The sequence below is a fragment of the Nerophis lumbriciformis genome, linkage group LG27 (assembly GCF_033978685.3).
Source record: "Nerophis lumbriciformis linkage group LG27, RoL_Nlum_v2.1, whole genome shotgun sequence".
NCBI classification, from domain to species: Eukaryota; Metazoa; Chordata; class Actinopteri; order Syngnathiformes; family Syngnathidae; genus Nerophis; species Nerophis lumbriciformis.
Window position 1 is genome coordinate 21,490,858 of NC_084574.2, and position 13,217 is coordinate 21,504,074.

The window sequence follows — 13,217 nt, forward strand, 5'->3', positions numbered from 1 at the left end:
GTGCAGGAATATATCCACTTGTTACCACGGTCAACATAATGTTGAGCGTGGTAACAAGTGGATTTCTGCCATACGGAGCATGATACGGAGGATCACTGGACTCCTACAGAACACCCCAGACTGTGCTGTGAACATTTTGTCTCTGGTAAGTGAACACAGCTAGTAGTGTTAGCTTCGTTTCCAACCTTTTCTGACTAATTATAACAGATCATAGATTGAAGAATGTATTAGAAGTTTGCATAAGATCAGGTAGAGTTTCATGACGGTACAGATTGACTGGTACAAGGTCAACTAAAAAGAGTTAACCCAAGAAAGCATGACAAGCATTTTGTGTTTATTTAAAAAAAAGTTTCCTCCGTGTCAGAGTAACGTTTATTTTTTTAGCGCTGCAGATATGGCAGGCAATATCAGTCACTACTTTAAAAGGAGGAGGAAAGTCAAGAGTCCAGGTGAAACAGAGCAGAGAAATTAAGGTAACAGGCAGTTAAAGTGTAATAATTCATGGTGGGGACAACATGTGGACATTTTTGTCCACAGAGCTCTTGAAGGCTGCTTCAAAATCATCTATGAGTGTCACAAGCAAAAGTGGCCCCACCACACAAGCTATGAGCCCATCATTCTATTATGCAAGCACTAAGGCCACAGGTGTCAAAGTCAAGGCCCGGGGGCCAGATCTGACCCGCAAGATCATTTTATCTGGCCCACAAACACTTGGAAATGATATGTGTCAATAAAGTACTTCATATTTTTTCACTAAATGCAATTGATTTTATTTTCATTTTGACAGAAAAAATATATGTACTGCTTGAAATTGCATTCCTTTTAAACTTTAATAGTATCCATTATTGCAACAAATATTACAGTATATTATCATACTTTCCAAAAATTGTTTGCCTAAATAAAAATAAATACTTAAATATCGGCTTGATTTATGATTTTACAGGAAACTACCCATCAAATTAACAAAAATGACAATACATTTTGCGGTTTTCTTTACAGCATATTACTTCAAATTGAAAAAAGACTAAAAAAAATTGTGTTAAAATTCTGGCGCATGGTCAGGATTGTACCACCTCTGCCTCAATTTGAGCCAGGAAAACCCTGTAAAGGTTATAAATAAACAGAATTGTACCACCTCTGCCTCAATTTGAGCCAGGAAAAACCCTGTAAAGGTTATAAATAAACATAATTGTTTGGAAGAAGCTTGGCTGATTTTGATTCCCTACAATTCCAACCACAAGTGTGCTCTAGAAAAACAAACCTCTGATAAAACTATTTCCGAATAAATGGCCAGATAATCATTATATACTCTTGGGTAGAAAATGTGCAACTACCAAAAAAACATAATTTTTAGCAAGCAGCAGGGGGGTTGTTTAAAAATTAGCACTAAGAAGGACAAGCAAGCTTAAGATAACAAAGTTCTGCACGAAAGTGATCTTTTTTGCTGTCAATGTCACAATTTTGCGGCGTTTAAAAAATATATTTTTTAATATTTCAAACATGTCAAGGAAATGTGTACTCAGCTGTTTCAAGGTGGGAGGAAATCCTTTGAATCCCAGTAAGTAGTAAAGATTGACTCCTCCAAAAAATAAATACTAGCCCAAATGAAAATATGTTCAATGTTGTAAAGTTTATGGTTCAAAATAGTATGTTCATATCAAAGCATGCTGTAATACTAAGTAACTGCCACATGTTGAAAGAAGTAAAATCGGGCACACTCACATCTTTATAGCAGATTGTACAACACTTTTACAGCAAAAAAAAAGGAGCAATAATCCCAGGAGGATTGTTAGAATTATAGCACGGTTTTTCCTGCGTTCAAAATTGCGTGGCAGCCGCCTCCAGCTAATTTTGTGCCGCCCCAGCCGGAGCGATTGATATCGCTCAACACAGCGTAAAGCTCCGGCTGTGTTGATTGAGCGATTGATGTCCCTCTGCGGCAGCTACGTATTTTAACTGCAGTTGCAGCGTTGCACTACTATAGAGGCGCCATATCGATAGCAGTGCACCGGAAATACCTGAAGCAACTTCCAAAGAAGAAACAGATCGAATCGTGTTTTTTCCTGCTACTTGGTGCAGGAATATATCCACTTGTTACCACGGTCAACATAATGTTGAGCGTGGTAACAAGTGGATTTCTGCCATACGGAGCATGATACGGAGGATCACTGGACTCCTACAGAACACCCCAGACTGTGCTGTGAACATTTTGTCTCTGGTAAGTGAACACAGCTAGTAGTGTTAGCTTCGTTTCCAACCTTTTCTGACTAATTATAACAGATCATAGATTGAAGAATGTATTAGAAGTTTGCATAAGATCAGGTAGAGTTTCATGACGGTACAGATTGACTGGTACAAGGTCAACTAAAAAGAGTTAACCCAAGAAAGCATGACAAGCATTTTGTGTTTATTTTAAAAAAAGTTTCCTCCGTGTCAGAGTAACGTTTATTTTTTTAGCGCTGCAGATATGGCAGGCAATATCAGTCACTACTTTAAAAGGAGGAGGAAAGTCAAGAGTCCAGGTGAAACAGAGCAGAGAAATTAAGGTAACAGGCAGTTAAAGTGTAATAATTCATGGTGGGGACAACATGTGGACATTTTTGTCCACAGAGCTCTTGAAGGCTGCTTCAAAATCATCTATGAGTGTCACAAGCAAAAGTGGCCCCACCACACAAGCTATGAGCCCATCATTCTATTATGCAAGCACTAAGGCCACAGGTGTCAAAGTCAAGGCCCGGGGGCCAGATCTGACCCGCAAGATCATTTTATCTGGCCCACAAACACTTGGAAATGATATGTGTCAATAAAGTACTTCATATTTTTTCACTAAATGCAATTGATTTTATTTTCATTTTGACAGAAAAAATATATGTACTGCTTGAAATTGCATTCCTTTTAAACTTTAATAGTATCCATTATTGCAACAAATATTACAGTATATTATCATACTTTCCAAAAATTGTTTGCCTAAATAAAAATAAATACTTAAATATCGGCTTGATTTATGATTTTACAGGAAACTACCCATCAAATTAACAAAAATGACAATACATTTTGCGGTTTTCTTTACAGCATATTACTTCAAATTGAAAAAAGACTAAAAAAAATTGTGTTAAAATTCTGGCGCATGGTCAGGATTGTACCACCTCTGCCTCAATTTGAGCCAGGAAAACCCTGTAAAGGTTATAAATAAACAGAATTGTACCACCTCTGCCTCAATTTGAGCCAGGAAAAACCCTGTAAAGGTTATAAATAAACATAATTGTTTGGAAGAAGCTTGGCTGATTTTGATTCCCTACAATTCCAACCACAAGTGTGCTCTAGAAAAACAAACCTCTGATAAAACTATTTCCGAATAAATGGCCAGATAATCATTATATACTCTTGGGTAGAAAATGTGCAAAAAAACTCACCGATTTGTTGGGATGACTTCGGAAGGAGCAATGATAGTGAAGGATTGGTTGCAATGTTGACACATCGACACTGACTGCTGCTCCAATCTTGATCTTGGGCACATGCCTGATTGGCTATTGGGCACCTTCAACAAATATTGAAACAATGTTTTAAAAAAAATACTTAAATACAACATTAAATTTTTTTGTATTTATGGGTCTTCAAACATTTTAACCTGCATCCACACTCTGGTGAGATTGGCTAATTATCATGTCACTTTGAGTCTGAGTAAACATAACTGCTCTTCAGAATACTTCAACACAAAAATATTTGTGCACTACTTTGAACACACAGATTAAAAATATTTGTCAAAGTACAGATAAATATTTCTTCCCCCGCTGATTTTGTTAATTTACCTCCTGCAGAGATATTAACAATCCATATTTCGTATAGTAAGTTCATTGCATATTTGTACTTGAACCTCTACAAAGTATTCTGACCCCCACATACTGGTAATGTGTCCATGAAACACAATTAGTGCTGTGCCTTTAAGTAAGTGCTCATAATTCTCATTACTGTACCGGATTATAAGGCGTACTGCCAATGAGAGGGTCTAGTCAAGTCTATTTTCATACAAAAGGCGCACCGGATTATAGGGCGCATTAAAGTGGAAATGTGTCCCGTGAAAAAACGTCCGTCCGGAACTCTCTAATAACTGAACTGAAGTTCCTTGGGTAAATAATATAAACTCACTACACCGGTATGTTTTAGCGCTTTCATGGCAAGCTTACTGACAGATATAAGTAAGAACTTAACACTACTGTCAAGACGTGGACTTAGGTGTGGATTGTTTTCCCGAGGTGCAAAGGATTTGGACAGGACACGGCGTGAAGGTGAATACATATTTAATTTTAACACTCAAAAAAGGAAAAAACAAAAGACACTAACTGTGGCATTAATCAACAAAACTTACTTGCGATGACGTGAACAGGGCAGCTTGGACTATGAACATGAAACAGAGTGTCAGGAGTGTGTCAAGAGTGATGTCGCCAGGCTGACTGCCTGGCAACTACAGGCTTAAATAGTGATGACATGATTAGTGAAAACAGGTGCGTGACTCAAAATGTGAAAACGTGAGACAGGTGCGTGACATGACGATGTGAACCAGGTGAAACTAATGGTTACTATGGTGACAAAGGGAGTGAAGACAATAACTAAAAAGTGTCCAAAAACCAAGCAAAACATAACTAAACAAAACATGATCACAGACATGACAACTGCTTTATATTAGAAATGGCAACAGCGGAGGATGAATGTCCCATAACAAGAAGATAGAGAAAAAGAAGAAGTTTATCGATAGTCGGCACGGACTACAAAGGCGGACGCGCGCAAATTTTCAGGACTTATGCAGATCCCAAATACAGATCAGCAGGTACTAGAAAGTAAGAAAATTTGCTTTTGCATAATATTGCGAAACAAAACGGCAGATATGTCTTACCTTATACACACACTATAATAATACTTGTATGTTGAAGCACAGTACAATCTATCAAGCGGTGCGGCTTCATAGCTTACCAAAGTCGTACTAAAACATTTTAATATATTTTTGAGCGCCGTGTGTAATGTTCTATATTTTCAATGGAACATATACAATTTTGGTGTTGTTTACTTGAGTCATTTTGCATTCTACAAGTATCTCTTATGTGTGACTTCCATCATATTGCAGTCTACACGTATCTTTTATGTGTGACTGCCATCTACTGGTCACATTTATCATTTCACCACATACCAAACAAAAAAGCTTCGAGGTCGGTAAGCACAACCAAAATTATTCCGTACATTAGGTGCACCGGGCTATAAGGCTCACTGTCGATTTTTGAGAAAATTAAAGGATTTTAAGTGCGTCTTATAGTCTGAAAAATACGGTACTCATAACTCTCATAACTCATATAGGGGATAAAAGACAACTGTCACAGAAACAGTCACTTCCATTCAAACCTCTCCACCAAAAAGCTCTTTACCAAAATGGGCAAGGCCAAAGCGCTGTCAAAGGACCACAGAGATAATATTGCAGACCTGCATAAGACTGTAGACTTAGGCTGACTCCTATGAAGATGGGCAAACATTTAAATAAATGTTTGTCCATTGGGCGTATTCGTAATAAGATCCATTACCAATTCTCTTTTCCAATTCCAGATTCATGTTGTCTCACTACAGCAGGAATATAAACATAAAAAACCTTATTCGTGAAAGAAAATGCTTAGTTGAATACTGTATTTTTTGTAACAATGCTTTGTGCCACATTTGATCAACATTGGAAAAACTTTGTTTTCATCTTTTAACCCCTTAATCCTTGGGTTTGAGAGGCTTGCAATACAAATAAAATGAAACAATCATTTTCTCTGTGTGTACTGTACAAGGGATACATGTTTGATTTTCATGAGACTTTCATGGTTATAGATGTGAAAGTGTACATGCATGTGTATGAAGCTGCTGATTCAGTGACTTGTAGTGGTAGAGCAGGCCTGGACAATTTTTTTGACTCGGGGGGCCTAATTTAGAGGAAAAAAATGTGTCGGGGGCCGGTATATCTGATTTTTAGGAACACTAATACAAAACCTCACAGTAATGTCTGATTGAATGCTAAAAACTTTATGACAGACCGCCTTAAAAAACGTAGTGGAATTTTTATTTTTTTTACTGAATGAAACACCCAGAATGTACATTAAAATAAAGGATGTGGGATTTACAATATAAACTATGAACGATAAAACACTGAATATTGACAACATATGAACGTCACACTCCCTCTTGATCGACATGTTTTACAATCAAGCGAACGCAACAGAAATGCAACAAACACAGCGAAATATGAACGCGAAGGATACAAAAAAACCCCCACCTACAATCTGATACATCTGATACATCACTAAGCTTTAGAACTTTGTTATAAAAATCTCCTTTCGCGTCTGTCCCTGACACCCACATTTCAGGCTGGCTGCTCTGGACTCACTCTGTGGAAACGCTCCCCACCCACAGTGCTTGGTGCCTCGTCTGAACTGTTGTGACTTAGATTACCTAATTAGGTTACCATAATAACTAATTAGATTACCATAGTAACTAGCATATCATGCAAAAGCGCATATTCCAACCATTGAAATACTTTGTATAGTTCAAGACTTACGGTCATTTGAAAACATCACTGCACATCATAATGGCAGCTGCACTTTCCATCCTAAAGATCTAAAAAAGTTATTTGGGAATGTCCGGGGGGTCAGATGGAAAAGCTCAACGGGCCGCATGCGGCCCATGGGCCTTAATTTGCCCAGGTCTGTGGTAGAGGAATGATACTGATGATACTAATATGTGGCATTAGCGTTTTGTTTTATTAAAACATTCATGACATTTGCTTGCCTCTGACTGCTTGCTTGTTTTTCTAAGTGCCTTTATGTAAAATGTAATGATGCACAAACTCAATCCCACAAAAGTACCATTCTTACCAATTGACTATGAACGGTTTTTCAATGTATAAAATGCATATATGTAAGTAACAACTTTGTGCCTTCTTCAAAAGCTGCAACAACCAATTTGAAGACAGTGGTAACGTTCATAACATACTCAGTCAAGGATCTCCTGATGATGCTGTGGACTTGCTTGTAGATGTCAAGCTTGGACAAACAGCTACACTGCGTATGATTGGCCACACTGATCGTCACAGGCTTGGTGCCTTGGGTGACTGGTACGGTGATCTCAAAAATCTGCAGAATGAAATGGATCATTTAGGCAGACAATTATACAAATGGACCACCAAACAAAAACTCAGTATTTAATGTAGGTATCATGGTAAGGAAATAGATAATTGTTGACAGTTGGATGACAATTAATTTGCAGATACACGGTTCAGTATAAATCTCAGTTTTATATATAAATCTCAGTTTTAAGGTCATGGTTTGTTCGTTTTGGCTATAGTATAGGGAACAAAATGCAAAACATAAAATTGTTTAGCTTTTGCGTATTCAGCGTTCATCATTTTCAAATTAAACATAAAATATTGCAAACTGTTAAAAGGTACAACGATTCTTTAAATATACTGTAGCAAACAGAACAATTTAAGAATGAAGTAATGCCACTTTGATACAAAACCCAAAACCAGTGAAGTTGGCACGTTGTGTAAATGGTAAATAAAAACAGAATACAATGATTTGCAAATCTTTTTCAACTTATATTCAATTGAATAGAGTGCAAAGACAAGCAATTTAATGTTCGAACTGAGAAACAATTTTTTTTTGCAAATAATCATTAACTTAGAATTTAATGGCAGCAACACATTGCAAAAAAGTTGGCAGAGGGGCATTTTTACCACTGTGTTACATGGCCTTTCCTTTTAACAGCACTCAGTAAACATTTGGGAACTGAGGAGACCAATTTTTGAAGATTTTCAGGTGGAATTATTTCCCATTGTTGCTTGATGTACAGCTTAAGTTGTTCAACAGTCCGGGGTCTCTGTTGTGGTATTTTAGGCTTCATAATGCGCCACACATTTTCAACGGGAGACAGGTCTGGACTACAGACAGACCAGTCTAGTACCCGCACTATTTTACTATGAAGCCACGCTGTTGTAACACGTAGCTTGGCATTGTCTTGCTGAAATAAGCAGGGGCGTCCATGATAACGTTGCTTGGATGGCAACATATGTTGCTCCAAAACCTGTATGTACCTTTCAGCATTAATGGTGCCTTCACAGATGTGTAAGTTACCCATGCCTTGGGCACTAATACACTCCCATACTATCACAGATGCTGGCTTTTGAACTTTGCGTCGATAGCAATCCGGATAGTTCTTTTCCTCTTTGTTCCGGAGGACCAAACGTCCACAGTTTCCAAAAACAATTTGAAATGTGGACTCGTCAGACCACAGAACACTTTTCTACTTTGCATCAGTCCATCTTAGATGAGCTCGGGCTCAGAAAAGCCGGCAGCGTTTCTGGGTGTTGTTGATAAATGGCTTTCACTTTGCATAGTAGAGTTTTAACTTGCACTTAGAGATGTAGCGACAAACTGTACTTACTGACAGTGGTTTTTTGAAGTGTTCCTGAGCCCATGTGGTGATATCCTTTACACACTGATGTCGCTTTTTGATGCAGTACTGCCTGAGGAATCGAAGGTCCGTAATATCATCGCTTACGTGCAGTGATTTCTCCAGATTCTCTGAACCTTTTGATGATATTACGGATCGTAGATGGTGAAATCCCTAAATTCCTTGCAATAGCTTGTTGAGAAATGTTGTTCTTAAACTGTTCGACAATTTGCTAACGCATTCCTCAACTTTCTCAGTCTTTCTTGCCACTTGTGCCAGCTTTTGTGAAACATGTTGCAGGCATCAAATTCCAAATGAGCTAATATTTGCAAAATATAACGTTTTCCAGTTCTATCATTAAGTATCTTGTCTTTGCAGTCTATTCAATTGAATATAGGTTGAAAAGGATTTGTAAATCATTGTATTCTGTTTTTATTTACGATTTTCACAATGTGCCAACATCACTGGTTTTGGGTTTTGTATATATACACATACATATATACTGTATATTCTTTGCCTTGTATATGCATACACACACATCTATACACACACATATATATATACATATATATGTATATATATATACATATATATATATGTATATATATGTATATATATATACATATATATATATGTATATATATGTATATATATATACATATATATATATGTATGTATGTATATGTATATATATATATATATATATATATATACTGTATATATATATACATACATATATATATATATTATATATACACATACATACATACATATATATATATATATATATATATATGTATGTATATATATATATATACATACTGTATATATATATATACATATACATACTGTATATATATACATATATATATATATATACAGTATGTATATGTATATATATATATATATATATATATATATACACACAGTATGTATATGTATATATATACAGTATATATATATATATATATATATATATATATATATATATATATATATATATATATATATATATGTGTATATGTATATACACAGCACAAAACATACAACACAACAAATGTAAAAATTTTAATAGAAATAACACAATAAAATAATAAAAAACTGATGATTAGTGAAAAACCTGATTAAAAAGGCGTGTCTTTAGTGTCTTTAGCCTTTTTTTAAAAAGTCCTCAGACTCTCTGGTAAGATGTTCCACAGGTGGTGGTTGTAGAGGCTAAATGCTGCCTCACCGTGGGTCTTTGTTCTGGTATTAGGTAAATCTAAAAGGCCAGTGCCAGAGGACCTCAGGATCCTCGAGGGTTGATACGGTAAAGCGGGTCAGATACATAAGAAGGCGCAAGGCCATTAAGACATTTAAAAACTAATAATATAACTTTAAAATCGACCCTGAAGCGGACGGGGAGCCAATGCCGCGACTTTAAAACTCATGTATTTTATAGCATGTGTTTTTTTTCCAAGTGAGTATGATCTTTATTTAATGGTGACTTCCTCAGGCGTCACTGATTCCTGTGTCTGAAAAACTTTGCACTCTATGTGGAAAAGGTTGCGTATTTCTATGCAACCCTTTCCCACATACAATTTTTCAGTAAATACCAACATTAGCAGTGAAAGTTACTTACGCACATTTCATCCCGTTTGACGCAACTTTTTTGTGTGTAGCAGCTTTCATAAATGAGGCCCCATGTCCGGGTGAGAGGAGTCGCAGTCATATAGGAGTCCGACACTACTACAACATGGATGTTGTGGACCTTATACTGAACTTCTGTTGCATGACAAGCAGTACCAAGAAATTAACCTTGCATGTGATTGCTCATTCTTTAGATGTTGTTGCCACAAATTCCTGGATGCAGTACGGGTCTGACAGCATAGTGTTTAATTGATCAGCAAATATGAATTAACAGCTCCTGGACTTCTAACTGCATCTGGCAAATTACCTCCTGAACGAACGTGTCCAGAATGGCAAGAGGGTAGATGAAAGTGAGGTGAGTGAAGAAAAGTATGAGCCACCATTCAAAAAAAGAATTCCACCACAAGAAGAACTATAAAGAAAATATGGGGCTAGGCACATGACATAGATTGTCATCATGGTATATTGAGGTGCAAAACATACCGTATTTTCCGGACCATAGGGCGCACCGAATTATAAGGCGCACAGCCGATGAGTGGGTCTATTCAGGTCTATTTTCATACAAAAGGCGCAGCGGATTATAGGGCGCATTAAAGGGTTGTATTATGATTTTTTTTTCTAAATGTAAAAGACTTCCTTGTGGTCTACATAATGTAATGGTGGTTCTTTGGTCAAAATGTTGCATAGATGATGTTTTACACATCATCTTCAAGCCGCTTTCTGACAGTCGTTTCAGGATGCACCGTTTTGAGGGCGGTCTTGTTTACGTGGCTCACCTTCGACAGCGTCTTCTCCCCGTCATCTTTGTTGTAGCGGTGTAGCGTGCAAGGACGGGAGTGGAAGAATTGTCAAAAGATGGAGCTAACTGTTTTAATGACATTCAGACTTTACTTAAATCAATAACGGAGCAGCATCTCCTCATCCGTGGCTCACTAGTGCAACAACAACGCCGGAAATGTGCCCTGTGAAAAACCGTCCAACCGGAACTCTCTAATAACGAAAGTTCCTTGGGTGAATAATGTACACTCACTACACCGGTATGTTTTAGCGCTGTAATGGCGAGTTTACTGACGAAAGTAAGAACTTTACACTACTTTATATTAGAAATGGCAACAGCAGGGGATGAATGTCCCATAACAAAAAGATAGAGAAACGAAGAAACTTATTTGACTATGGTGTCGTCAAGGACTACAAAGGCGGACCCACATAAATTTTCAGGACTTATGCAGATCCACAATAATACTCGTATGTGGACGCACAGTACAAGCCATCAAGTGGGGTGTCTTCATAACTTACCAAAGTCGTACTAAAACATTTTGATAGATTTTTGAGCGCCGTGTGTAATGTTCTATATTTTCAATGGAACATATAACATTTTGGTGTTGTTTATTTGAGTCATTTCGTGACTTGAATATTAACCAAGTATTAGGGATATTGTTATTATAAGCGCTAACGCAGGCAAACTATTTAAAGCGGCGACGTGATCACTTCTGTGTGCCAATGTTTACGTCGTCGCTGTTTACTCGCTTCTTTGCTCCCTGTACGTTTATTCTAGATCATAAGTCATGCCTCTTACCTGAAAAGTAGATGGCTGAGGATATAATCGGACAAGTTGGGACACTTTGACAGCCGTTTAGGGTCTGGAGCTGGCAAGAATGACAAAAAAGTGCTTGCCCCGCCCACCCCGTTTGTCCACGAGGATAATGAGACATTTTTCATCTAACTGGGAATATATGAACATCCGAGCAGTCGGCATTCTATTAACAGCAGACCTTGTACAGTAAGTGATGTTTTATTATGTACGTTGGCTCTCAAAGTCTGCAGTGATTAATAATCAGCGTTAAAAAAAAGCAAACATTGTGATGTGTTTTTTTAAATGCTTAAAATGATCACAATACGTAAATATTAAATTTTATTATAAATATGCCCGTTACTACATTACAAATATACTACATCATGTACATAAAACCCTAATGGAGGTGTTTGGATGTTTTTTTAGGGGCTCTATAGGCAGAACTGAACGGCTCCCATAGGCTCCATTGTATGCTGAATTTTGATCGCGTTTATTTGATATTTAGAATGCATTAAAAAAAAATCCATCCATCGTCATGTCTTTCATAAGGATTGTGAACGATAGGCAAATAAAAAAAAAAGTGCAGTTCCCCTTTATTGGCCAACATTAATATACAGTAGCGTAGTAGGCCCAAGTAATCATTAAAAACAAGGCAGAGTTTTTTTTAACAAGTACATTTCATTATTTTGGCCACTGCAACATTACACGCAGTTTGAACAGTAACACTGTTTGAATATAGGAGTATAAAAAAACTGTACTTTAATCAAGTACCACCGGTGGTACACGTAGCACAGTTTCAGAATTACTCGTTTAAAAACAATTAGTTAATATGGTTACAATACCTTCATTTGTTTTTCTGCTTATTATAATTGTGATTAAAAATCCATCCATCCATCCATCCATGTTCTACCGTTTGTCCCTTTCGGGGTAGCGGGGGGTGCTGGAGCCGAGCTCAGCAAAATTTTAAAGCAAAATCATTTAGTGATCCTAAATATTTTAAAATATTATGTATTGGTATATGTTCCTAGTTGTTCACCTTCTAAAAAGTAAGGTGATTTTATGGCTCTTTTTTCAGATCATATGGTCAATAGCTCTCAACATTAATAAATACAATTTATAGTTAATACATGTGAGCGTATCAGCTGATCTCACTTACAGATGATTGGTAGCGGAATTTGCAGCATAAAACCCTGATCAAAACACCCATAGATGCCACTGTAGAAAATGAGCCTTTAAGTGCTCTGTGAGCTTCAAATTAGAAATACCTTTTCACAACAGCACACTGTAATGCACAAGCACTTAAAAAGACATCAGGGGTGAGTCTCCAAGATGGCGGAGGAAGTAATTTTCTTTTGTATCCCCAAACAAACATGCATTTAAAATTTCTACACACAAAAAAATTGTTGGTGTATTTTTGGGGGGAATTTATTTGAAAAATGTGTTGCACCACTACACTAAAAATAGAAATTGTTACATAAATAAATTAAATCGACAGGTTAATTAATTAACTATAAAAATAATAACAAATATAGATAGATTAATCGAT

The 13,217-nt window shown here is 36.8% G+C and overlaps 1 protein-coding gene across 1 annotated transcript in view; it reads right to left on the bottom strand.

Moving 5' to 3' along the window:
- Nucleotides 1-13,217, bottom strand: part of vegfc (vascular endothelial growth factor c) — a 66,719-nt gene that overhangs the window by 13,483 nt on the left and 40,019 nt on the right. The window contains exons 4-5 of the mRNA XM_061987843.1: nt 7,012-7,151; nt 3,414-3,538 (exon numbers count right to left, since the gene is read on the bottom strand). Of these exons, the coding sequence (XP_061843827.1) occupies nt 3,414-3,538; nt 7,012-7,151 (265 nt within the window). The remainder of the gene's footprint in view (nt 1-3,413; nt 3,539-7,011; nt 7,152-13,217) is intronic.